Source organism: Haplochromis burtoni, unplaced genomic scaffold (assembly GCF_018398535.1).
Source record: "Haplochromis burtoni strain Fernald_Lab_line unplaced genomic scaffold, NCSU_Asbu1 Contig_3, whole genome shotgun sequence".
NCBI lineage: Eukaryota > Metazoa > Chordata > Actinopteri > Cichliformes > Cichlidae > Haplochromis > Haplochromis burtoni.
The window spans coordinates 5050633-5077036 of NW_024582364.1; the positions used below are offsets into that span (position 1 = coordinate 5050633).

Here is a 26404-nt window from a genome sequence, read left to right on the forward strand (position 1 = left end):
GCTCATGAGTGTGGAGTGAGTCAATTCTAAGGCCCAAATCCCAATCCGATGGTGTGAGAGAAGAGACAGTGTGACCCTTTGGTGACACAGCGGTCACACAGTAAGCCAGCTCAAATGGTGGACTGTCAAATGTCCTGGCGTCAGAAAACGATGATGAAGGCAGTCTCACGCGACTCTTGGGAAGGCTATCCAACTTTGTGTTCTAAATGTAATTATTACAGAAAAAACAAGTTTAAAAGAATAGAAAGAAAAAAGAAACAAATCTGGAGACAGGAGCCAAAATGACTTAGAATTTGTTTATTTATTTATTAAATACAGCATATTACACTCATGTTGATAATCCGTATATACTAGTACTTATATAGAGACATTGTTTTAAAGTTAAACTCTTTATTGCCGCACATGTTAAACCGAATGTTTAATTTTCTTCTTTTTATACAGTGTAAAAAAATGAAATGAATCCTATGAACAGACAAACATGTCCTTTGTGCTACATATTACAAAGTGGTGTTAACGTTCAGGACATGATGACACTGATAAGACACATGCTGCACAATGGACACTTGGTAGGACAAACAAACACAAAAATAATAATTCCACAGGAACAGGAAAAATCCTTCACGCAGTGCATTACTGAAAGTCTGGCTTCCAGTCAGATCTGATTGTTTCACTGATGCTAACTCATACATGGTAGCCAGCCCCTTGATCATTGTTGGCAAAAGAAAACAAAAAATGACTGGAAACCAGGCTTTGCATTTAGTAAAGCAACATCTAACACTTTCAGTCACCGTGTGCATTATTTCATTCACATCCACTGAGTCTAGCACCCTCAGACCTACGTTAAGGACTCGTTTTCAACATTTGAAGAAAGAAAACCTTGTGAAATTTCCATACTCTCATTTGCTCTGTTCAACCTTTGGGATGCACTTTCATTTTTCTCATGAAATGAAGTGCTTTGCATTAAGGAATTTTTCAACTTACATAGTGCAATTTTACATTCCTCGTCATTGATGAATTTGTCTCCATGTCGTAAAACTATTTGGTGCATGAATGGAAGAATGAGTCAAAATAAAAGTGCATGCAGGAGACATACAGACAGGAACAATTCAAAATATGCTTGTTCGATTTCGCAGTGTGGGATAGATAAGGAGGCTGACACCACTCCACTCTCGGTCTGCTACATATGAAGCTGCAGCCAGAGGCCGGTTACTTGATTAGCATAAAGAATGAAAGAAGGGGGAAACTAGCTCAGCTTGGTTATCCCTGTAAAGCTCTAAAACAGGTTGATTTAGGTAGACTTTTCCTTTTTTTTATTTTTTTTTTTATTAAAATGGCAGCCTCAACTAGCGGACTGACAAATATACATTGCTTTTATACATTGAGGCCAAGGGCTATTATAAATGAGCCCTTCGTCATCAGATGGTTAGCAGGTTTCTGTGGATGTCCGTGTGTCTGCCTATTCTTTTTGCAGACAGTTTACATGATAATGAACTAACAGAGCATAACCTAGGCTTTAAGCATTGATTATACTCTGTTGCAGAGATGGACATTGATTTACAGTTCGAGACTCAATAGCTGCGTAGTTTTTTCTGTTACACTTCTCTGAAGTCTGTTTTATGCCCACTGCCTGGGATAGATGGGTAGCTGGTCCACTGTTATTTAAATTCTTCACAGACGACTCCGTGCAGTCACAAAAAACAGGCAGGTACGCAGATGCCCACACAGATGTTCGCACGCACTGATGACAAAGACATCCAGTGGACTTGAACCAAATAGATCAGCAATTAAGATCGTAGAAGGACTTTGTGCTAGTGGAGCTTTTCGTTACGTCGGAGGGCATATCCTATCATGAGATACCTCAGAGAACCAGGGTTACACGGGTAACCAAACACATTAAAGTCACTCATGAGACTAGGAAATATACTGTGTTCCAACTGAAGAGTTGGAAATCCCAACTTTGATGTAGGACTTTCCAATTTGAACTCTATACAAGCTGAAAATTTATTTATTTATTTATTTATTTATTTTTATTTTTTTTTTGGGGGGGGGGAGCTAAATTACTTAATAACTCAAAAATTATGAGTTATGCATCTGAGAAGTCAAAATTATAAACTACAAAAATTTGGAAATAACCCAAAATACGATATTTTCCACGTACTACTACTACTGCTGGAACGGTCAACTCGAGAGTGGCGTCACTCCTACCTCTGACAACTTCAGAGGTAAAAGAAACAAAGCTTTAGTCCAGGCACTACATTATCTGTCTGTGTGTGGTAAAGGTGAGTACTTATTATTATTGGACAGATTTTAGGCAAACCTATATTTTAATAGTTATTTTTGACCATCTGATGTAGCAAAATGTCAACTATGCAACAAATAAATAAATAAATAAGATAAAAACCAATTAAATTTGCACTTTTTTGCTTTAAAATGTGTAATTACTATGCAGCGAGCTCAAACTACTGCATTCGAGGACTTACGTTTCTTTATGACTGCTTTCTGATTATTTATTAACAGCGACAAAAATTATGCCAAAATATAAGAGCTTTGCAATTTCATGTTTAATTTGTGGGTACTCCTCTCCCGTGACAATTCTTCTCCTGGCAACGAGAGGGAAGTATCCCTTAGTAACATTACACTAAAATGCAGAGAAAAAGTATTTTCCCTCTTCCTGATTTGTTTATTTTTTTGCACATTTATTAAATTACATTACTTACATGGTTCAGATCATCACACAGATTTTTATGTATTTACTCTGGTTATCTTTGTTAAATATTAAAATTTATTTTGCTGATCTGAAGTATGAAAATATGAAAAAAAAAACCTAAGAACTCAGGAAGAGGGAAAATACTTTTTCACGGCACTGCATTTTATTTAGAGCTTCAGAGGCGCTGCTTTCCTCTGCTTCCAATCTTTATGCTTTCAATCTTTAAGCTATTCATCTCATGATATTAGCATCATATTTAAAAGAAAGTGAATTCAAGCTTCACAACTGAAAAGACAAAAATATGAAACTATTACTTTAGAAGAAAATAAATAACTTTGTGTGGACGTAAACTTAGAAAAACTCAAACTCCAGGAGAATAACTGAGAAAGTACAAAGGAGGGAAAGAAGTTAAGGAAATAAAAAAAAATCCCTGAGGGCTAAAATCCTACAGATGTCTTCATGATAAAAGCAATAGAGGATGCTTCATAAACAAAAATGATTGGAATCTCATGTACAGTACTGATGATTGCACACGGTAATCACATAATTCTTTAGCTAGCTAATGCACAAATGGGCACAGATTCAGTATTTCAGCTGTGACATGAACAGCTTTGCTTGCAGGACTACAGACTTTTAACTGTATGGAATCAATAAATTAATGCTGAGTGCAACACAAATGCTGCATTCAATAAAATGTGCCCTTTAAAATGAGAAAGAATGAGGATTTTTTTTTTGCTTGTGGCAGCAAAAATAGAACAGACCTATGGAGGGCAAGGATAGAAGAAGTCATCAGAAGAAAGAAAAACTGCAGAACTGGTCTGGTAGAGAGGAAAAGGTAGATGTAATGCAGAAAGGGCTGAATAAGGTATAAAAAACAAGAATGGGATTTAAAATGGAAGAAATAAAGGACAGAATGTATCAAGAAGACATAATAAAAATGTAAAACTAGAACATCAGTTACATCTTCTTATCAGGAGAGGTCTTTGAGTTGGTTGCTTTGCTCAATGACCGCCTTTGCAAACTGCTTGAAGACTCGGTCCATATAAGTGCTCTGACGTGGCCACAGGCCCTCCAGGAAACCAATATGGCCGCCGTGATGGGTAATGAGCATGGCCAGGTTAGGGTTCTGTTTCACTGCCTCCACTGGAATGGCTGCAAACAAAACACAGAATTCACTTTTTGTTTTGTTTTGTTTTTTTTGCTTAATCTCTGTGCAATGTCTTTACATGACATGCCAGAATGTTATCATTAGTTCACGTAGTTGAAGTATTTTCACCCATGAACTGGACTTTGGACTGGAGACTCACCGTGAGATGGAGAAAAGACATCGTCAGCAGCGTTGAGACATAGCATTGGCACCTGCACAGATTTGAGCCTGTGGACAGGACTGGCATCGCGGTAGTAGTCGTCATTGGTAGGATAACCAAACATTATGGAGGTGAACCTCTCGTCAAACTCTCGGATGGTCCTTGCCTGTGGGAATGCGGTAAAACGATTTATTCGGTCTACTTTATTTAATGAAATTGGCATGGCTTAACGCCGCTGAAAATAATCCCCTACCTTCATGACATGATCAATGTCGTAACATTTTTCGAGCACTGGTCTGTGCCTGCGGGGCAGATTTAAAACAAAAACAAAAAACAGGTCACTAACTGCTGTTAGGTTACATGACTTGCATTTGAAAATATTCCCCAGAAATGCTGACAAGGTTGTAACAATATAATAATCTACCCCGGAAAAGAAAAGATAAATTCAAAAAAGCTTTTTTCAATAAAACATCAACATCGATATGAGAACATTCCTCCTGCTAATGAAATTCAGCTCCTCACACAAAACCTTCATTTCCTCTCAGCATGATCCCGGTTTCAGATGTGCAAACGTTGTCATCAGTATTTGTCATAAATAGCAATATTCTAAAGATCACAATTGGCTTGATGATAAGCTAATATCAGTTATATTTATTTAAAATAAGCATGAACTGATATTCTCATTCGCATCAAGTGAAGTAAAAAACGTGGGGGTTGTAGAGGCTGTGAAAAATGGGCCGTTTTAGCCCGTTGCTAGGCAGCTTCAATTCAACTTTTGTGGATCTAAATGAGTTGATACTTTTGTTAAATGTTAATTGCATAAATGCTAGAAAAAATTGCAGCTGCTAGGCAACATGAAGATGCCATTTGTGGATGCCATTTGTGTATTATATAAGAATATTTTTATCCATCTATTAATTCTGGACTGTGGCTTTTTGAACTTTTGGCATTGAATTCATTAGCTGTTCATAATGGTGACTATTGATCCTAATTTATTCTCTAGCATTTTTGGAGCCTTTAGTTCTTGTTATAATTTATTTTTCCAGTTTCATTTGTTTCCTCAGTGTTTCCCGTCTTCTCCTCTTGTCAATTCTTCTTCGTTTATTTCAGTCCCGTGTCTGCGTTTCCCTGTTTATTGTTTCTCACTTCCTGCCTTATCTTAGGCGTTATTTCTCACTTGTGTTTTGTGTTTAGTTTTACTTCACCTCATGCCTCAATGTCTTTCATTACAATCACATGTGCCTCATGACCCTGCTGTGTCCACTTCTACTAATTACCCTCATGTGTAGAAATAGCACTGTCTTCTCCTCAGTGTTTATCAATCCACCCTTGTGTTGTCCCTGGCTATTAAATCAGTTATTAGTCCTTTAGTCTGTTATTAGTCTGGATTTCTGGATTTACTATCATCATCATCATCATCATCATCAATGCAATAAAGGTGCTCTTTAGGTTTACACTCGGCTATTTATCCATCCTGCATTTGACATATGGTTACACAGCAAATGACAGTGAGACAGCGAGGGGAAGTCTCGATTACCCAGAGTGACACCATGTCAAGGTGGTTCAGCCTTGACCTTTACCTTTGACCCTGTTGCTGGAAGGCAACAGTGCAAACCACTACATCATCATAATTATTATTTACTTAATTATGATTAAGCATTTATTGATTTCCGATTAGGCTTTTACCTTATTAAAATATTTGTTTTGTCATATTGTAATTTATCGAGCTGTCACTAGTCTATGTATTTGAGCTATTTAGTTTTAATTAAATTTTCTAACCGGATAAATAAAAAATATCTTCTTTTACTTCTTCTTCTAACACAATAACTTAGGAAAAACTCAGTGATATCCAATAAGAAAAATGATGAGGCAGCACTAGGTAAATATATATATATGTATATGTCATTGCTCATATTAACACACAAGTAGGAATATATTGTGGATATGTAGTCAGGCTTTGTTTAAATGTTTTGTTCATCACCTAACAAATAATAAAGCATACCCCTCCCCCCCCACAACTTTTAAATGAGCAAACCAAACATAAATATTTGAAACCCAGTTGTTCAAGCCTCTGTTTAGAATCTAGCACTGGCAGTGACTTAGTGGCTGTGTTAATCCCTGCTCTGGCCCTGGCTGACCTGTGCACAGAGGCTTGTAGGCAGCTGGTGAGGTAGGAGTTGAAGAGGAAACGGTCCAGGGGTTTTTCCAGTGAAGCGGTGCACTCAAACACATCCCAGCCCGCTGAGAAGACCACGACCCCTTTCAGACAGGTTTCCCGGCCCTTGCGACCCAAGTAGTTTGCCAGCATCATCCTGAATATGGAGAGAGGGAGAGATGAAGGGACAGAGGGAAACTGAATGACCAATCCCCCAATTCAGAGGATTACCGTTGTGCAATAAAAAACACATTATTTGGCAGACAACTGGAAAATAATAAAACAAAGCACTGACATGTCCCCAACACACAGTAAATGTTCAATATCTCAAAGTTTACTAAAGCTGCATCGTGAAAAGTAGCTTTAATGTTTATTCTGACTTTTATTAGCAGTATGTGCAAGCTAGCTTGTAAAGAGTGGCTCCATTACCCGCCCATGGACACTCCTGCAGCCATGAGTGGAGCAGCTTCATAGGCCCTCTGGATGTGTTCAAGAACAGTCTCCAGATCCTCTGTGTTGGCTGCACAGTAGGTCCTTGGGGTCTGGGTATGACAGCAACATAACACAGTCACTCCTGCCTTTCTGATTCTTTGTCTCTGTCAAAACCACGATGAAGACCCAACAAAAGTGAAAACTGGAAACTTAGTATAGTAAAAACTTAGATGACATTACAGTTTATTAGTTTGGTAGGGCAGCTGTTTCTTCTAAAGGATTTTATGGAGACAGGCTGACAGTCCACAGACATACTGAAATTCAAACTGTGCATCAGAATAGAGGAGAAAGGTGATTTAAATGAATGTGATGTGGTTGTTGGTGCCAGAAAGGCTGGTTTGAGTATTTCAAAAAATTCTGATCTGCTGGGATTTTTCCACACTGCCATCTCCAGGGTTTACAAAGAATGGCCTTCAAAAGAGAAAATATCCAATGAGCTGCAATTCTCTGGGTGAAAATGTTTGTCCAGAGGCCAGACTGCTTTGAACTGGCATTTAGGCAACAGCTACTCAAATAACAAGGCATGCAGAACAGCATCTCTAAACACACACGTTAAACCTTAAAGCAGATGGGCTACAGCAGCAACAGAAGACCCCAATGACTATCACTCCTCTCAGATAAGAACTAGAAAGAGAGGCTCCCATTGGGACCACCAAAATTGGGCAACAGAAGATTGGAAAAGTGTTGCCTGGTTTGATGAGTTGAAAGCAATGGATACGTCCTGCCTAGTATCGATCATTCAAGCTTTTGCCAGTGATCTCATGATAATATGGATATTTTCTTGGCACACTTTGGGCCCCTTAGTAACAACTGAGTGTTGTTTAAATGCCCTAATCTACCAGAGTATTGTTGCTGACCATGTACATCCCATTATGACCACAGTGTACCATTCTTCTGATGGCTGGTTGCAGCAGGATAACGCACCATGTTATCACTAAGGCTTAAATCATCTCAAACTGTTTTTTTTAATATGTCACAGAGTTCTCCGTATTCAAATGCCCTTAACAGTCAGTATCAATCCAATAAAGCACCTGTGATGGAACCAAAGATGTGCAGTAAATAAATCTGCAGCAACTGGGTGATGCTACCACAACAATATGGACCAAAATCTCTAAGGAATATTTTCAGCACCTTATTGAATCTAAGGTATCTCTGAAGGCAAAGGGCATTCCAATTCAGTAATAGCATGGTGTACATAATGAAGTATCCAGTGAGTGAACTCTATTGAAACCTTCAGTCATTTGCTCAGTAGACCACGAGAATCTCCTCTCTATAAAGCCATGAAAAGTGGATTCACATTTACCTGTTCACGCTGTGTATCTACATAAAAAATGTTTTAGCAGGCCAGCACAGGATAACCCATTTTTCTGAGACTCATTATTATTGTTTATTTGGCAATTTCTGAGTATGATAAGAATGCTGTTCTGTGTATGTGGGGGTGACATTTTATTCGACTTGAAACAGTGTTATTACTCAGTGCAGGCTACTTAACATTTAAAACAAGCCTGCTCTAACTTGAAGGAGCCTATTTAACAAGTCCAGTTTCTCAGCTCTCCAAGGCTGCTCATTAGGATTCAAGAAGAAGCTCAGGCAAACTATATTCCTGCTTTTCTGTTCTCTTATGCTTCCTTTAATAGTTCTGGACAAGAGCAGAACTTTAATAGGCCACCAGATCTTACTATGCTTATTTTTTATTGAATATATAACAAAACAACAAATTAATAATGTCTCAGGGGAACAGACTTAGCAGAGTGAACATATTCACTGCAAAGCAACTCCACAGGAGAGTGTAATGTAATAGGCGTTTTCTCAAGGTCTGGAAATAGGGCTATAGCACTTAGGGATAATCTTTGTATCAGTGTGCATCTTTCACACAGTGGGCCATTTGGAAAAACTGGCCTGGTTGAACAATGGAGGATATTCACACTTACTGGGCAGAGAAGCATACAAGTGCTAAAGCATTTGCACTGAATATCGCACCATTTTCTCCACTGACAGAGGGAGAAAACTGCCCCAACGACCTGGTACGGTGCCAGGATTACAGGGTCCAGCTCAAATGTAATAACAGCTGAACCAACTGAGTTCTGGATGTAAACCCCAATCAAACACAGTGACACTGGATCCTTTGCTCTTGTTTCAAATCTGAAGGTTTGATTTTGTGCACTCTCTCCAGGTGATAAAACACCACTTTGACTAAAATCTCTATGCAGTGGTGATAGTAAATGTAGCAGGTAGTAGACGGTATCTCTATTCTAAAGCAGAGACATGCAGAGAGTGCAGAGAGTGGAGCCATTAAATGCAATGTGCATGGAATACAATATCCAAGTTTGAGCTAATTTGTATTAGCTCAATATACCCGAGTGCAAGAGGAGAGATTAAGCCAGGTGTCGGGACAGCACGTGTTTGGCGAGCTCATATTTCTGTGGCTCGGCATTAAAATACAGTATCTGTCTGTAACTTAATCCCTGCTGTGCAGCAACATTGTCTGTTCGGCGTCCACTCAGGCTCCCTGTGGGCTCTGCGACACGTGTGCAACAGAAGAAAAAGAGCAACTCTACAGGGAGGTCAGCTGTCCTAAACAGTCGTGTCTGACGCTGTGAACATGGACGGCGCTCACGGACGAAAAAGAAGAAAAAAAAAAGAATGAAATCTTTGACACGTGTTGGAACAGATCTTACCAGTAATGTTTCACCAGAAACTCCTCTGTTGTTGAAAACCACGCATCTGAAATCCACAAAACATATATAATTTTAATAATCACCGTCAAATTTAATGGGCAGCAGGTAAATGTTACATTTTGAATATATTAGATTGAGTTTGTCGAGAATGTAGTGCTGTTTCTTGACATTTTATACATAGTATTTATTACTATAAAAACTAACTGCATGCTGCAAAGTAATTGTATATGTTGTACATGTGTATGTAATATAAGGAGATCTGAACTGATTAGTGCATTAAACAACCACTGACTAGCTCTTTTACTCAGCTTTCCAGAAGAAAATCCAAAGTTTGCTGATAAAACATCCTCAAATGTGCCTTCGATTGGTGTAAACTAACCAACTTCAGATTTCAAACTGGCTAAATCGCTAGTAAATGGCTTATTTTTTACATTTCCTTCCAATTTCAGGATTTTACAGTTAATCAAAAGCCTATAAAAGCTCACTTCCAAATGAAAGCAACAGCCCAGATTTCTTTATACAAACATTTCTTACATAAAAGAAATGAACTGTGTATACGATGAAGTGCGCAGGGAGGCACAGCTGTGTGAAGGAACTGTGTTTGTACTGCAAAGCAAAGGCATCAGCATCTCGCCAGTCATCTATTATCTGCTGGAGTCAGACCTGCTGTTTTTATAATCGGCATAACTCAGCAGCAGCAGCAGCAGCAGGGCAGAGCTGTACAGGGTGCTGGGCGAGAGGAGGGGGGAGAAGGAGGTGGTGGTGGTGGTGGAGTGCTTAAACACACGCTGCAGCATACACTCGGAGGCTGGTCCGGGCTAAGCTGCAAAGCTTGTACCCGGATAAGCTGTAATTAATTAAGCTACACAGACAGGGGAGAGGGGTGGAAGATGCTGAGTTTGCCGGCTCTCTTCCCATGCCTTTCCAAATCTGTGTGAAAGAATGAGTGCAGAGAGAACACAGACAGGGCCTATTGGAGATGAAGGAAAGTGGAGGGGGAAAAAAGTGCCTCCCTCTGCAACTCTTCAAGCTCGAGCTACATTTGGCTATTTACAAAAGCAGCTCTCGACACGGAGCTTAGCTGCCCACTTTATTTGTGATTTCACCTCAAATAACCCCGAGCCCCTGTCACTCATGGACCCATTATATAAAGGTATAAAAAATCTTGCAAAAGCACTATAGAACTGGTTGCAGATTTTACTTTGCAATCATGAAAGCCAGTGAAAGTTCTTTCATTTTATTTGGACATGAAATCTGCAGTCTGTGTGGATAGCAAATTAGAACATAAAGCAGAGAAATTGTCAGTTCTTTGAGTCAGCCAGGCTATTCAGCCAAGATCACCCACCTATAGCCCAGATCCCGGCTCTGTTGGACCATGTGTAAGATGTAGGACTCTCGGCTGGTGCCGGTCAGACCGGGGAGGAGGAGGACTGTGGGCCTGGTGGCAGGGTCGGGATGAGAAAGGCTGTCATCGTTGTCGAACCAATCCAAAGAGATCTGTCCTCCATCTGCTGCTTTAATGAGCTCACTGCAGAGACGAGAAGGACACGCAAGTCAGCAACACCGGTCTTCCTGACAATGATCACTCTGTGCGCCTGTATATATCGTCTTCTTCGTTTCATCCATTGTATATATACAGTATATATACAGTCAGACACAAGCATGGGACAACACTGGTGTGAAATTTGAATTAAAAAGCATATCTGCTAATGAAATAGCTATAGAAACAGTGGAAATAGTCCACTTCTTCTTTCACATCACAATTAATACTTTTAAGTAACGGGATTTCTTCATTGCATCCGTTACACACGCTGCTAAAGTGGGGACTGGATATGTGAGCACAACACTCACTGACAGCTGCCTCATTTCCCTTGCGAGCACCTTGTCAGCAGACTCTGCAACACAGAGCAAATTCAAATAAAGAGGAGGCCATTGCACCAATGGGTTCTTATAGCTAATCAATTTCGTGGATGCACAACCCGTGCGTGGCAGATGATGTAATTCAGTCTCGGTGCATTTTTAAACCTGCTCCGCACACACAAACGCACACACGCGACAGCCGCTGAGCCCAACTTGGCCGTCCGGCGGTTAAGAGAGACAGCGTGAAATTACAGAACGGCCATGAAATATGCACCTGAGGCGAGACTTTAAAGTCAAGAAAGGCCAATTCGGAGAAACCAGCAGAGTCCGTGGTGCTAATCCCCAGCTATGACAACAAGCTGAGTGGAATTTCACCCAGACAGCCTACGATACATCGGACATCTTTCACGCTGTCCGTCCTTGGGTCAACCTTGTATAACTTCATTATAGGAGGAGTGTCCTGCTGTCCCCAGAGGCCATGTGATAATGACTTGAGTGAATGCAACTATCAGTCTTTCTAGGTTTGATGCGGTAGCACAGACCTCCACTAGCATCTGTACACCCAGGGGCATTATGGGAGCATTTTTCTCCTTGACAAAGATCTCTGTGAAAAGCAGAGGCAGTGTCAAAGTCCTTGTGGCAGATTAATGGTGTACAGTTCTTAATTCTTTACCGTTTCCCTTGAATTAAAAGTCATATTTAAACAAAATCAGCTGTGGTTTTATGTAAGGAATTAAGAAAACAAGGAAAAAGAATATTAAAGATTGTATTTTTGTCTTTTACTCTAATGTCTAGTACATGGTACAGACACCTAAACATAAGGACATCAGATCAGTTGTACAGTTTACAGTTATAAACACACAGACTTGGGCAAAACGCATGTACACGGAAAATGAGGGTCTTTTTTTCCCCAAGTGAAAACAAATAAATAAGTTATACATGTGTTATAATTAAAACCAAATCTGTCTTCACTCATTCTAATCTCATATCTTGAGATATGTGGGGGGTAGGGAATGCAGTGCCAATTAATCTTCAGCAGAATGAACATTTTCAAGGAGCAGGCCTGGCGGACCAAGCCAGCACGGTGACACAAAGGATCTCTTTCTCCTCTGGGCTTTGGAGATTGGCAAAGAACAAGAGCCGGATTTGTTTCCAGTTGTGGCACTGGAAAGAACGACCAACAGCAATTTCTCAGTGAGCAAGTTTGATAAAGCCAAGCACAGTCAGCAGCAAAATACTCAAAATGTTTTCCCTGACATTTAGTAATGCTGAAATCTCTTGCGGAACAAAATTGATTCAAAGGAGAAATAAAATATAAGCTTAGAGGATGAAAGTGACAATTGGCACATCAGTCACAGCGGGGACTTACTTTCTGTAGATGACCCCCGGTTTGGCTGTGACGAAAGGTCTCAGCAGAGTCTGGATGCGGCTCTCCCAACACCAAAAGGTGGGGTAGTAGGTCTCTGACACTACTGGACATTGCTCCCTCAGAAAATGGTAGAACTTCTTACCTCCAGAGATCAGCTGTGGCTTCTGCAAAACAGACGTGAATGTAGGATGGCACAGGTTAAAATCATATAAGAGACTTTGTCTCCCTACAGGACTCATTTAAAGTGCTGTTATTTAGTCTTAACAATAGATCCATTACTGTAATAATAAATTTACTGTCACATGTGGTAAAGCTAAATCTAAATATATTCATTATCATCAAATCACATCTAATACAGACCAATACAGATCTAACTGTGACAGAGTTTGCTTTATGAGTGCATAAACCTACAGTTGTGCATGATTAATGTGCACAACCACGTTCAAGCATAGCAAGCTGCTTACTTTGCATTAAGTCACGGGTGTCAAACTCATCGGCCACACATGGCCCAATATAATCTCAAGTGAGCTGGCCTAGTTAAACAACTGCATAATAACCAACCTTTTAATGTAAAGAAATAAACACGCACACACACACACACACACAAAATTTGCATTCCCTGACTTAGGGTATAAAAGTGGTTGCTGGAGGTTGCAGGTACTCTCCATGGCAACGCAGGTCTAAAGACCAGTCACTCACCCCCTGGCAACCACCTCTCACTAGGAAAAATGGCTATAGGTATTTCTTTAGTAGCTGGTGTAGTTTGAATGGAAGTGGCAGATTTATCCACAAACACTGGCCAGCTAGTCCCCGAGCTGTAGTGAAACGGTGAAAAGTGTGGTGCAAACTAGAAACAGATCCTGTTTGCCTTCAGTGCAAAAGCAGAGAGCCACAACTTCTATTTGAAGGCGAACATTCCCCAATTCCAGCTTGTGCTGCAAAACAAATATTTTCAACCATTTCAATCTGGTAAAGGTTTTCCTCTACTGAGAGCCAGCAACCTCCGGGATCCACTGACAAATAGTACCTGGTGGTTGTATCACATCGCTTATGGTGGGGAAGTCAGTTTAAAGCAATTTAAGCTACAGGTTTTATTACATTTCCATTACATGTTGTTGGGAATTGCATTACCAAGTTTAGAAAGCATTTATACGGACTGTGTGTGTGTCTCATCACTCACAATGTTATTGTGAGTGATGAGACCTCTTCCTTTAAACTACTACCATCTCCACAGCACAATTACCCCCCCCCCTTCACAAAAAATAGGTCTAAACTGTCTTTTCTGTCTCAAACCATCAAACCTCTGAAAGCAGAAGAAAGTGTGTGTATATTGTTTGCATTATTTTGATGTGATTGGTTTTTATGTGTTGTTTACAAATGTTAATCTAGGTAATTAAATCTAAACAAAACTAAAATTAGATGTGAAAAAAACTGACTAAAATAAAATAAAATAAAATTATAAAGGCAATATCTTTAGTTTTAGTGTTTGTTAGTTTGGCAAAAAAACCCAAACAAAATCAAAACTGAAATTTTATTGAAACTTTGCCACTCACAAGACTGTGAGTCACAAAAACTTAATAAAAGTTACAGAACTACAATATTTCTGGTGTATTCAAAGGTCAAGTGACTTCTGCTACAAGCAGAAATAAATAAATGCAAATTAAAAATAAAATAAACAATAAAAAATAATGATTTTTGGAACAAGAAAAAAAACCTACAGTATTTTAATCTTTATTTATGCTAAACAACTTTAGCTCTACCAACACTTAAACAGCCATACGTTTTTCATCCCTGTGTAGTACAGTGAAAAAGAAAGTGAAAAAACAAAAAGAAAAACTTCCACCCTTCCAGTAGACCGGATTGGAACCTTTGGCGGGCCGGTTCTGGCCCCCGTGCCTCATGTTTGACACCACCGCTTTAAGAGATTCTGACTGGCAATTTCACAGATCCACGTTTATTTTAACCACATTTATACATTCAAACCCTAAAGTCACAGACGAAAAGCTTCTTTTTATTCATTTAGTGAACGCTGTTCGTCTCCATCCTTTACAAATGAACGGCGGCAGCTCAGCGGGCGTTACATAACACCTTCTACCGGCATTTCTAGCTTACAGTAAAAGCTAGCCTAGCTTCCCTAATGCCGACGTCTAACTGCAGTCCTTTTCTCGTTACATACGAGTTAAACTTTAATATGGATAACACCCATTTTGGGTCTATATACGGATTAGTGTTTGCTCCGTCGCCTGACATCCGACGTACACGTGCTGCTTTGCGGCGTTATCCCTCCAGTTAAACTGATGCCAGCTAACAGACACCTCCATCAGCACCTACGCCGAGTACCATCACCAGTCCCTGGCAGTTAAGATGCTTCTCCGCGAAAGACCACACACCGCACACGGGGATTTATGTGATATACAAGCCGTATACCGTGAAGACTCCCCTCAAAAGACACAGACCCTTAAGTTAATGTCAATTACCTTCGCTACTGAGATCAAATAGTAGCAGGTGTACGCCGCGCTGAAGCCCAGCACCAGAGACAGACCCACTCCCGAACCGAACAGCCCAACTTTCACTTGGTTCTCCAGGTAATGCGACAGGTCCCGAGTCAAAATGTTGAAATTTAAGTCCAGCGAGATCATTGCAAGGTCCCTGGTGTTTCAGGTACTGCGAGGACAGCGGCCAGCTCTGGTGATACGCGGCTGTGTGTGCCTGCGAGCCCACAGTGAAGGAGACAGTCAAGGGGACCCGATAAGGACAGAGATATATAGGTATCAGCGACAGGTGGCGCTCTTTGACCGGCTATGCAGAACAGGGAACTCAGAATCATCCCTGCGCCCCCTGCAGTCCACAGACCCGCAGTGCAGCACAGGGATTGGAAAGCTGACGGTTCAGCCAAAAACTAAAGCGAAACTAAAGCTGGCGAATTAAATCAATAAAAAGGTGTTTGGAAAAACAGCAGCAACATCACTGTGCACATTGACCTCCAGAAAATACACTTACTGCTGTGGAAGTACAGGGTGAAATTAATTTACTTACCAAGCAAAACAGGCAAATGCCCCAGCGGGTACACACCTCCATGGGGACCAGTGGAGGTGTGTACCTTGTGGAAATTTGTATAGTTTAATTTAATTGGAGGGGCCTTATGGCAACTGTTTTCCAATCTATTCCCACAGACAGGCAACCTGGGCTAAAAAAAACAAACTTCAATACATTATTATTATTATTATTTTCAGTTTTTCACAAGTCCAAAAACAGGGAATCACTGGGCTTAAAGAGCATTTTTGATCCAAGGGCCACACAAAGGGTTACAATCATTCAGTATATTGAATATGTATATTCAGCTGGATTGGAAACCAGTGTAATCTAATCTGATTGTTTTTGGATTACCTTTAAATAAAAAATGAAATGATGTAAATTTTTTAGAAAGATGTTTTTACTGTGAATAAATGCATTTTGTACATTCAGCTTGTGCAACTGACCTGATCAAACAGCCTTTCAAAAACATTGCTTACACAAAGTACTGGTATATTGTGTGAGATGCTGTGTTTTCTGTGCATGTTTATGCTCATTATTGCAGTACTTTTTACTTGCAGTACCCTATGGAAGGCTTTGCTCTCGGGACCCAAGAGAGCAATCATTTAAAGAATTGTTCTTTCACTTGGAGTGTAAATAAAAAGGAACAAAACCTCCAGTACAAACAAATGTTAGATCACCATGAAAATAGTTAGCGCGCTAATAACACGAGAGACGTTTTTGGGATAAAGTAGAACATATTCATATGAGAATTAGTCCTTTCAATTTTTAAACAGACAATTAAAAAAATAATCTAATCTCACATTTTAAAATGTAATCTGGGGTGATTAAAGTTTAATAGTTTGACAATCTGGTACATAATTTTGTATACAAGGAAAACATAAGCTGATGAGTACCTGTAAGGCTGAAACTGCTTACAATGAATATGGAAGTTACCTTAAATATGTTCTAGTGTAGGTAAATGTAGTTTAACATTTTTTATTGGTGAGCTTAGTTTTCATTCAGTAATTCTTCACTATCCTATCAATATATTTGGTATTTGACTGCACAGAAAGAAAAACTCTAAAAATCATAATAAATAAATGGACAATCAATATGTGTCTTGATAACTACAGTATACATTATTACTCAGTTGAAACAATTAAAAAAGGTGCCCTCTGACTTACCCATTCATGACTTATGCATTTTCTGTGTGTTGGATCCCATTTTGTTCTAAATTCGTGTCAGTTCATATGGCTGCAAAAAGCCCATCAAAAATCAAAAAAACTGAAAGAACTGTGGTCTTGTATGTGGAAGTCAGGAGAGGCGCTAAAGTATGTGAGGGTGGTGCAGGACATGTATGGAGATAGTGAGTGTCCTGTGCAGTAGTAATAACAGATGTGGTCAAGTAGGAGTCTCAGTACATTATGTTTGCAAATGACACTGTGATCTGTAGTGAGAGTAGGGAGCAGGTGGAAGAGAACCGGGAGAGGTATAGGTACCGGAGAGAAGATGACTGAAAGTCAGTAGAAGCAAGACTGAATACATGTGTGTGAACAGGAGGGAGTCAGGTGGAAATCTGAACGTGCATGAAGGTAAATGACAACCATCCAAAGCAATAGACAGCACAAGAGAGTCGAAGAAGAGAGTGCAGACAGGGTGGAGTGGGTGGAGACGAGTGTCAGGGGTGATTTGTGACAGAAGGGTAGTAGCAAGAGTGAAAGAAGTTTTACAATATGGTAGTGAGACCTATGATGTTTGGTTTGGAGACTGGGAGGCTAACAAAAAGGCAGGAGGCAGAGCTGGAGGTTAGAGCGTTCAAGATGTTAATGGATGGACAGGATTGGTAATTTGAGTACTTCAGAGGGACATCTCAGGATGAACAATGTGGAGACAAAGTTAGAGAAACAAAGAGGCTGAGATAGTGTGGACATGTGCAGGGGAGAAACAGCGAAGGAGGACATCCAGAGAGTTTGTGTAACAGATGAGGATTAAAGAGATGTGAAATGAAGGCAGAAATCCAATAAAGGAAGAAGCTGAAAGATACTACTACTACTACTAATAATAATCATAATAACGATGATCATGATCGTCATTATGATTATAATTATTGTTGTTGTTCTTTACTAGTGAAATCACTTAAATTAGAATGTGGGAGAGTTTAAATTGTCATTCTGATTGGAAAATTAGTGAAGCAATTAAATGGCACTATATAAATGTTCATCACCAAAAGATTTAAAACCCTGATATTATAATATGTATCAAAATGATTGCCATGTATTAAAATTATTTCAGTAAAAATAATAATGTACAAAATAAAACCAACACGAAAACAAAATAAATAAAAACGAGGAATAATCACAATAAAGATAAAATAGAAAATTAAGAAAAAATTAATAGTTAAAGAAAAACACTTTAAGAACATAAAAAACGTAAAAACAAACAAACAAACAAAAACCGTGTAATAATCGGTAATACATGTATTATGAGTTGGCGATGGTCCATATGCTCGAGCGTATTACAGGTGCGCATGCGCAATGGCTAGACTCGCTTGTTTTCCAAGCCTCGCGTCTTCGTGCTTTATCGTCCAGCTCCGGAGCTAGTTGTTGCTTGTCTGAGCGGTGATTGACTATAATGGCGACGCGATTATTCTGAGAGTAGTCTATGGCACCGTCTCTAGCTGATAAAGGATACATGTCGGAGGGTTTTTTCCGCATCGCAGACTATAATAATAAGGACAAGCAACATCGAAAAGGAACACATTCACTCCAGCCACAGGGAGCCAGGAGAGCTTTATCCTGCTAGCTGCGATAGCTAGCAACTCGCTCACTAGCCTGCTAAGTTGAAGAGGTGGGATTCAAGTGTGTGGACTGGAGGAGAGGGACTGGCAGTTTGCTGAGTACTGAGATCTATCTGCTCTAGCTGTTGGCTACTTTGGGGTATTAACTTCCACACTGCCAGAGGCAACACTTGGACGCCACTGGCTCGAGGTTGATGCTAGCTTGTTGTAATAGTTTTTGGGAGAGGATCCAGAATCCTTCTTGGGCAGCTAACTACAGCTACACACAGCTAACAGGCTAGCTTTGTGGATTGTTCCAGTCGCCTTCCTGTTAGGACTTGCTCTCGCTTGCGTTTGGAAACTCTCTACCAGTGCACACATAGTTGGCTAGCAAAGAGTGCTAGCTCGGTAACTTTTAAGGATTGTTGTACCTTTGCGACATCTTTTCTTAAATGACCACCGGCAGGAATAACCGAGCCATGATGGAAGGAGTTGGAGCAAGAGTGGTTCGCGGACCTGACTGGAAGTGGGGGAAGCAGGATGGAGGAGAGGGACATGTCGGCACCGTTAGGAGTTTTGAAAGTCCAGAGGAGGTGGTGGTTGTCTGGGATAACGGGACGGCTGCCAACTACCGTTGTTCTGGAGCTTATGACGTGAGGATATTAGACAGTGCTCCAACAGGTAACTTCACTTCCGCTGCTTGCTTCTGCTCGCACTTTCAGGCTGAGTTTTAGTCTCATGGAAGTGGCTTACAGTGTAACAGAGGGGTGCTCCGTTTGCAAGCTACGGGACTTTTTAAAATGTATTCTTTTTTTTGGCTTAACTTGGGAGCTTTTTACAGTGTTTCTCAGAAGCAACTTACTTACAAATATTTTAAGAATATATAATAAGATCACCATTTGAGACGAACTGCCCCATTTATATTTATATCCTGTCTGTACACAGGCAGTGAAAGCTTTGTATAGAAGGTATGAAAATAAGTCACTGTCGTAAACATATCATGACTCTGAACTTCACACTGCTTGGATAAACTTTTGTACTAATTATGTAAATGATTAGAAGCATGATGTGGTTTTAAGGACCAATAGCAATACATGTCAATCCAATTACTTCGTTCAGTACACGTCCGATTGACAGACATCCCATATCCGCCCCCTGGTTAGTCACTGGATAAGGAGCAGTTTCCTGCAGTAATTTACACTGTTGATCAACCTGTAAGGACATGCTGAAGGGGAAAAGATTTTAAGGAGCTGTAAAGGAAAAACAAATCCAACTGCCAGTATATTAATAAATCTGTTATCTTGCTCTTTTAATAGTATGAAGAATATGTCTCTTTTTGAACTGATAGCATGCACATTGTTGGTAGCAAGGTGCTGCTAAGTTGTTGCAGTAATATTACCGATGTGTACTGTGCACATTATTATGTTTAAATTACGACTAATTCTGCTCCCTCAGGCATCAAGCATGATGGAACCATGTGTGACACCTGCCGTCAACAGCCCATCATTGGTATTCGCTGGAAATGTGCAGAGTGCACCAATTACGACCTCTGCACAACCTGTTACCATGGAGACAAGCATCACCTGAGACACCGGTTCTACAGGATCACCACCCCAGGCAGCGAGAGGTTAGTTAATATTTATATAAAATTCTAGATTGCCATGTGAACAGAGGCGAAAAATCACATGAGGCAAAAGTGTGTCACATTTTATTCCCTGCTCTCTCATCTGTATGCAGCGATCGGCCCTTTACTACAGCTGTTTTCTAGTGTAATCTAACAATATTTGCTCTTATTGTTCCTCATCGTAGACCCAACAATTATAAAGTAGACATAGAGTAGACAGGTAATCCCTGTATTTCATTGTGATTGGCTGGTCTCCCCCTTTACACACTCTGTGTAGCTGTGTGTGTATGATATTTGTGGGTCTTTTGTGCACCCTGCATTTTAGGCAGACTGTGTCTATCTCTATGCTCCCAGCCCTCAGTTGCCTGGCAACAACTCAGCCTCACCTTAAGATCAGTCAGACCTTTTCAAAAATCATATTAGTGCAGTGTTTCCCATTTAGAGAACATATAATCTTTTTTTGTCTCCTGGAGGATGCATGCAGCTTCTTTTTCTTGTGTACTAGTAGTTGTCAGTTCAAGTGATTAGTCGACTAGTTTTTACAAATTTATGGTATTGTTTTCACGATTTAAAATATACCTTTAGGCAAAACTATAGAGTTTTTGTCCATTTGATTTCAAAATGTATTTAAGGTTTAATTAAGCACTAGCAGTGTTGGGACTAACGCGTTATTAAGTAACGCGTTACAGTAACTACGTTATTATTGTGGTAACGAGCACGGTAACTAGTTATTATGCCAAAATCAGGAACGCGTTACTCGTTACTGGGATTTAGATAGGGTCGTTACTCGTTACTTCGTGTGGTGGCTATCGCGGAGCTTCCACAGATTCAGTAACATTAGCAAGTGGTGGAGGCCAGCAGGTGGATGAAGGAAAAGGGACGCAGAAGGAAAAGAGACCCGAGGCGGCCGCCGGTCCAAGTGTGAACTGAACTTCAGGTAAGAAGTTATGACCTGCAGTCTCTCTGGGTCAGATATGAACCAAGTTTAGGTGGAGTTTATTTTCGTTATGCTGACTTTTTCCGTACTGCGTGCTAGCTAGCATGACGGAGTTTCTATACAGCTGGGTGGTGCTGATGTTATGATGTTGAACTTTATTTTGTTCATAAGTTATTAGAGTTGCCAACCGTCCCGTCTGGTATTCAGAGAAAATATTACGCGTTTCTTATTGAGGTGAAAAGGAACAGTTTGTCCCGTAATTCAGCTACAATGAAAAAGGCACAAAGCTGGAGTTATTCTGTGTCTTTGCTGCACAGCTGCCTCTTCTTCTCTCATCTCTCCCTCCCTCTCCGTTTCTACTTCAATCATGAAACTGATCAATGATCAGCTGATCGGCTCTCTTGTTTGTTTATCGCTCACTTTGCGCCGAAAGAGGAAACCAGCGGATGTCGCGCTAAACAACAGCAGCACGTTTAAGCTTGATCAGCTGTTGTTAGAATTTATTTAATATTAATTTCTAGTATCAGCTGATGTTTGCTGGAGCCACAGCTGAAAGCTGCTGGTCATGATATGGTTTGGTTATCTGGTGAGAGGGAAACATGAAGATGAAACCAGGAGATGTCCTTACTGAATCATCAGAGCTGAACAGGTGATGGAGAAACAGGTTTACCTTTTAGGTGACATGAATGAGTTGAAGGGAAGTTATGAACTGTTTCTGAGAGACAAATAACACCAGGATCCTTTTTATGTAGCTGACAGCTGGTAACTGTGCAGGGGCGGGTCTAGCAAAGTGTTGCCAGGGGGGCCAGGTAGGGCATTAACAGGGAGGGGGGCACAAAGAAATACTTTCTTATTCTCATTTAAAATGTCTAGCTTTTAAAAAATAATTATCTGAATCTTACAACAAACGATTGATAGATTGATGCATATATACCATCAGAACAGTGTACATCACTGTCACAACAGTGTTTATTTTCATTCAAAGGCTTTATGATTTTTCCTATAATGGTGGGCCGGTCTCTAGTCAAAATGCCCGGGACGATTTTTGTCCCAGTCCAGCCCTGTATGCAGCTCATCTGCAGTCTGGTGTTACCTACATCTTCCTATTCAGAAGGCAGAATTTCCGAGTTCTGAGTACAATCGAAAGCACCACGACTGCAGTTTTTGTGTTGGATGTAAAAGGCGCACATGACGCTGTGACGTAGGCTAGAATCATGGCAGCAGTCAATGACGGTCCAGGCGTGGGATTTCTCTCGTGGAAATATGCACATTATCTTTTCCTTTCTATTGGTAGGTGGCACAGTGCACTGTGGCAAGTAAGCAAGCTAGAAGACTGGCAAAGTTATGGAAGAAACACATTAACAAGAGAATTCTGAGTAAAACCAAAGTTACTTTCCCTAGTAACTAGTTACTTTGAAAGTAACGAGTAACTTGAAGTAACTGAGTTACTTTTGAGAGAAGTAACTAGTAATGTAACTAAGTTACTATTTTAAAGTAACTTACCCAACACTGAGCACTAGTAATAGAATCAAGTGATTTCCCTTTAGTGCAAGGTCAGATCCCCTTGGGTCTCTATGAAAAAAAAACTGCTTGAGATGGTGTCAGCGCATTATAGAGTAATGAAAAATATTTTATAAGTTGGCAAACAAAACAACACACCTGCCAACAACAGTTTGTGATGGTGTTAAGTGGGAAATGTTAGGCGTTTTACTTTTTTGAAGTTTAGACAAAGTATTGCTGCAGAGTTTGTCTTTATTTATTATAATAAGAAATATACACTTATTATAACTGCTTCAGGATGTGAAAAAATAACATTAGGCATGTGAAATCCAGTGTTTTCACATTATTTAGTTTTCAGAGAGTGACTCTACCACACTTTATATTAGGGCTGTTAGATATAACGATATATATCGGATGACGATATAAAAACATTTATCGTTTCATTTTACGCTATCGTTTGTTTCGTGGTGTCGCAAAATAAACTGTTTACGGCAATTTTTTCTCATCGTTTTGATGGTCACTGTAGTGGCTATGTTCATTTCTTAAAGTTCTTTCTTTCTCTTATATTTAATATAACCACACTACAGACGGACAAGCGCCTGTTTTTATGCGTTGTCGTTAGCAACAACGATGTTAAAACCACCGCATGTCCGCTTTTTTATTTTCCATATAAACCTTTCACAATAAAGCTCAAGCTCCTGTTGAGACTTTTCAAAATAAACTGAATCACTTGAAAGAGTATGCAGAGTGTTTACGGATGAAAAGCAAAAAAGAGCCGTCAGGCTTTTTCCTGCAGCACACTGTGTAATAAATACTCACAAAGAAAACTGCGGTCGTTACAACTTATGTCTAAAAATATATAGTTTCATACATCGTTAAAACACTCGACTGGCATGACGCCCAGCTGGAAACACTTCACGCAAGTCGAGCTGCCCGAGATTCACAGAATTTACAGAAAATGTTACATTTTTGTGATTTATATCGTTATCTGGATGATAGATGTCTTATATCGGGATATGAGATTTTGGTCATGTCACACAGCCCTACTTTATATTGTTATCAGTATTTACCTGAAGTTGATGTTGACAGTCAGATTGAATTGTGTCACTGTGTGCCCCATTGTTTTTGTTTTTGGGCTTTATTGTCTGTTGAAAGCTAATTTTATTGTCTGAAAATACCTTTTAAAAAATTCTAGAGAGATGGGTAAGATCATGTAACTCACAATTTTGGTTTTACTGTAAAGGAAGTGGTAGGATTACAGTAAAGACTCTTCAAGAAGTACTGACACTGTCAGCAACCTTAGCTAATGTTACAAAAACATCTTTTATTTGTCATGAATCCTTCACAAGGAACTGCGTGCATTAAACAGCTGACAGCAGGAGCATATGACATCTGATGCGATCAGTCTTTTCTGTCTTATTCACCAAAATCAAATTAATGTGCCAAATCGCCTGTTTACAGATGACATGGTTTATGTGGGAAAACGAATTTTGTTTTTATATCCTTTATCTGAATTCCTGCTTTGATAAATTTTTCAGAAGTTGAAAGTAGAGACTTTGTTACTAAATAATTCACACACAGGTAAGATCAGGTCAGATTGAAGAAAAGAATTTTACTCTGCCTTGCCCTCTATCAGAGGATCTTTAAGTTTTATAGACTAAGTGCCAACATATGTTTGAGAGCAAAAAAGTGTACCTGAACAGTCTGAGTAATATCCTGCAGGATTTTCCATTGATTTATAGTTTTGTATTTTTTTTTTTTAGCGTTAGAGAGGTTTTCTCTGCTATGACAACAAGAACAGAAGAGTTGAAATGGAAGAGAAATTCTCTTCTGGTTTCACCCCGAGCTGCCGGATCACAGTTGCTCATGGGCTGAGCTTAAAGTTATCAGGGGGCTCCTCTCTGTGCTGTAGATGAAGAGTAAGGATGCTTATTTTGTTGGAAGAGTATTTACTTCCTAAATTGCACAACCAGCACTTGACTGTGATTCCACTTATACCGTCAGTACTCTGATGCATCCATTTCAGGCCTATATTAGCTAAACACCGTAGTTTAGTAAATGAACACATGGTCCAACAGCTGGCAGACTTTTCAACTGCATTTCCCCTGAGACAGACATTGCATAATGTACAATGGGTGCTTGAGGACTCCCTGACTCACACTGCTCCTACTGCATGGAGGAGTGTTTTGTTACACCACATTAGATTCTTTCAGTAACTGCTGAGGAGGGAGTGGTTAGAGGCCACAAGCTGTTTGCATTGGTTAGACCTACACTGTCCAGCTGCTGTGCCTACCAAGACTCATATGGTCTTTGATTGTTAGAGCTCTGTCTGAGGTTTTATTTGCCAATATCTATTAATTTGTTTTCCTTATAGCTATGCTGGTGTTTTGAGCATGCCTCAGAGCATTGTAATGGTGTGTTTGAGTACTTCTTACTTTTCATTTGCTGTGCCAAAAATTTAGTGTCTGATTTTGAGTGCATAAAAACTTTTTGTGTTCTAGAGAGCTAATCACTATTCACTGTGACATTGTGTGTTTGTGATTTTAAAAAATACCTGAGAAGATGGTAGTAGGAAGGGCAGCTGTCACAGTGCTGCTGTGGTTAGCCCTGCTGCCTCACAGCTAAAAGGTTCTGGGTTGTTTGGCGCATCACTGTGTGGAGGTTGTATGCTCTCCCTGTGCCTGTGTGGGTTTCCTCTGGGGACTACAGCTTCCTCCCACACTGCAAAAAGCATGCATGTTAGTTTGACTGGTAATTCTAAATTGTGTTAAATACATGAAGTTCAGTAAAGCTCTGTTTGAATGCATTTGTGTTTTTGGCTGTAGTGTAAAGTTCCTTGAGTGGTCAGTAAGACTAGAAAATAAAATCAATTCCAGTCCCTTTCTAACTGCTTTAGCTGGGAATTTGCGATGTAACATATGGCGTACCCTACGGCATACCCTACACACCTCCCTAGAAGTTAACTACACATCAGATCGATGTGGCCTACAGCTATTGATTCTATCGATTCGTCCTCTACATTTCCAGCTACTTTTTTGCCAAAGTTTAAAAATTTATCAGTGAGAGAATAACAATTATTGTCTCAAAATAAAGAATAATAATCATAGCATCAATATAAGGACTCATAAACGTCAGCAGATTCCTGGAGGGAGATTGCCAAAACTATTGGAATGAATGTGAAGGATTTTACAAAGAAGTGGGGAAATAAGAGCTGGGACCCAGAAGGGAAAACAGTCCCAGCATTTTATTTATTTCTATTGGATCGCTGGCACTGCGTGTAAAACACCAGGACATGATCACACGGTAAATACTGGCGACAACGTCAAACACTTCCATAGGTTACATTACAGGCTCTACAAAATTGCCAGCAAAAGTCTGTATCCAGCCTAACTGTGACAGAAGTCTTTTGTTTATTATCTTTTACTTCAATCAAACACGAGGTGCTGAGTGACAAAAGAGGATGGTAACAGCGTCCCATGTACGGAAAGTGAAGTTGGACAGAAGGCACACAGTTAAGGACGAGCTGTGGCTGGATGAATTGTGGCATATAATTTAGTAATTATTGTGCAACAGGCACTTCTCTGCAGTATTTACACATAATTAAAATGCATGTGAGTTGATCTACCTAAACACAGTTGACAGAAACCCTTACAGATGAGTATAGTGCATGTGATTAATGCTTGTCCAAATAAACAATAATGGTCTACATTTATAAAACGTATTTTGTCTTGACAGAGTACTTTTGGAGTCACGTCGCAAGTCAAAGAAAATCACAGCCAGAGGAATCTTTGCTGGTGGTCGGGTTGTGAGAGGAGTCGACTGGCAGTGGGAAGACCAGGATGGAGGGAATGGGAGGAGAGGAAAGGTAAGGGAAGCTGCCAGAAAAATTGGAGTTTCTAACTGTGCCTTTTTTCCCCTTCCCTCCCCAAGCCAAAAGCAAGCAATGTACCAATTTTCTAGAATGGCAAAGCGATGTGCTTTCAG

General features: G+C 39.9%; 2 protein-coding genes across 7 annotated transcripts in view; one reads left to right on the forward strand and one right to left on the reverse strand.

The window, feature by feature from the left end:
- Nucleotides 1-282: 282 nt before the first annotated feature.
- Nucleotides 283-15339, reverse strand: abhd3 (abhydrolase domain containing 3, phospholipase). The gene is made up of 9 exons (XM_005912542.3): nucleotides 15046-15339; nucleotides 12569-12732; nucleotides 10685-10867; nucleotides 9340-9385; nucleotides 6599-6711; nucleotides 6153-6326; nucleotides 4268-4316; nucleotides 4015-4180; nucleotides 283-3859 (listed from the first exon to the last, which is right to left on the reverse strand). The coding sequence occupies exons 1-9, from the start codon at nucleotides 15205-15207 to the stop codon at nucleotides 3678-3680; spliced, it is 1239 nt and encodes a 412-aa protein (XP_005912604.1). The 5' UTR covers nucleotides 15208-15339; the 3' UTR covers nucleotides 283-3677.
- Nucleotides 15340-18135: 2796 nt separating this feature from the next.
- Nucleotides 18136-26404, forward strand: part of mib1 (MIB E3 ubiquitin protein ligase 1) — a 57659-nt gene continuing 49390 nt past the window's right edge. For all 6 annotated transcript variants that reach the window (XM_005912536.3, XM_014332113.2, XM_005912539.3 and 3 more), the window contains exons 1-3: nucleotides 18136-19040; nucleotides 19815-19986; nucleotides 26156-26285. In XM_005912536.3, the coding sequence (XP_005912598.1) occupies nucleotides 18812-19040; nucleotides 19815-19986; nucleotides 26156-26285 (531 nt within the window). In that variant the 5' untranslated portion in view covers nucleotides 18136-18811. The remainder of the gene's footprint in view (nucleotides 19041-19814; nucleotides 19987-26155; nucleotides 26286-26404) is intronic.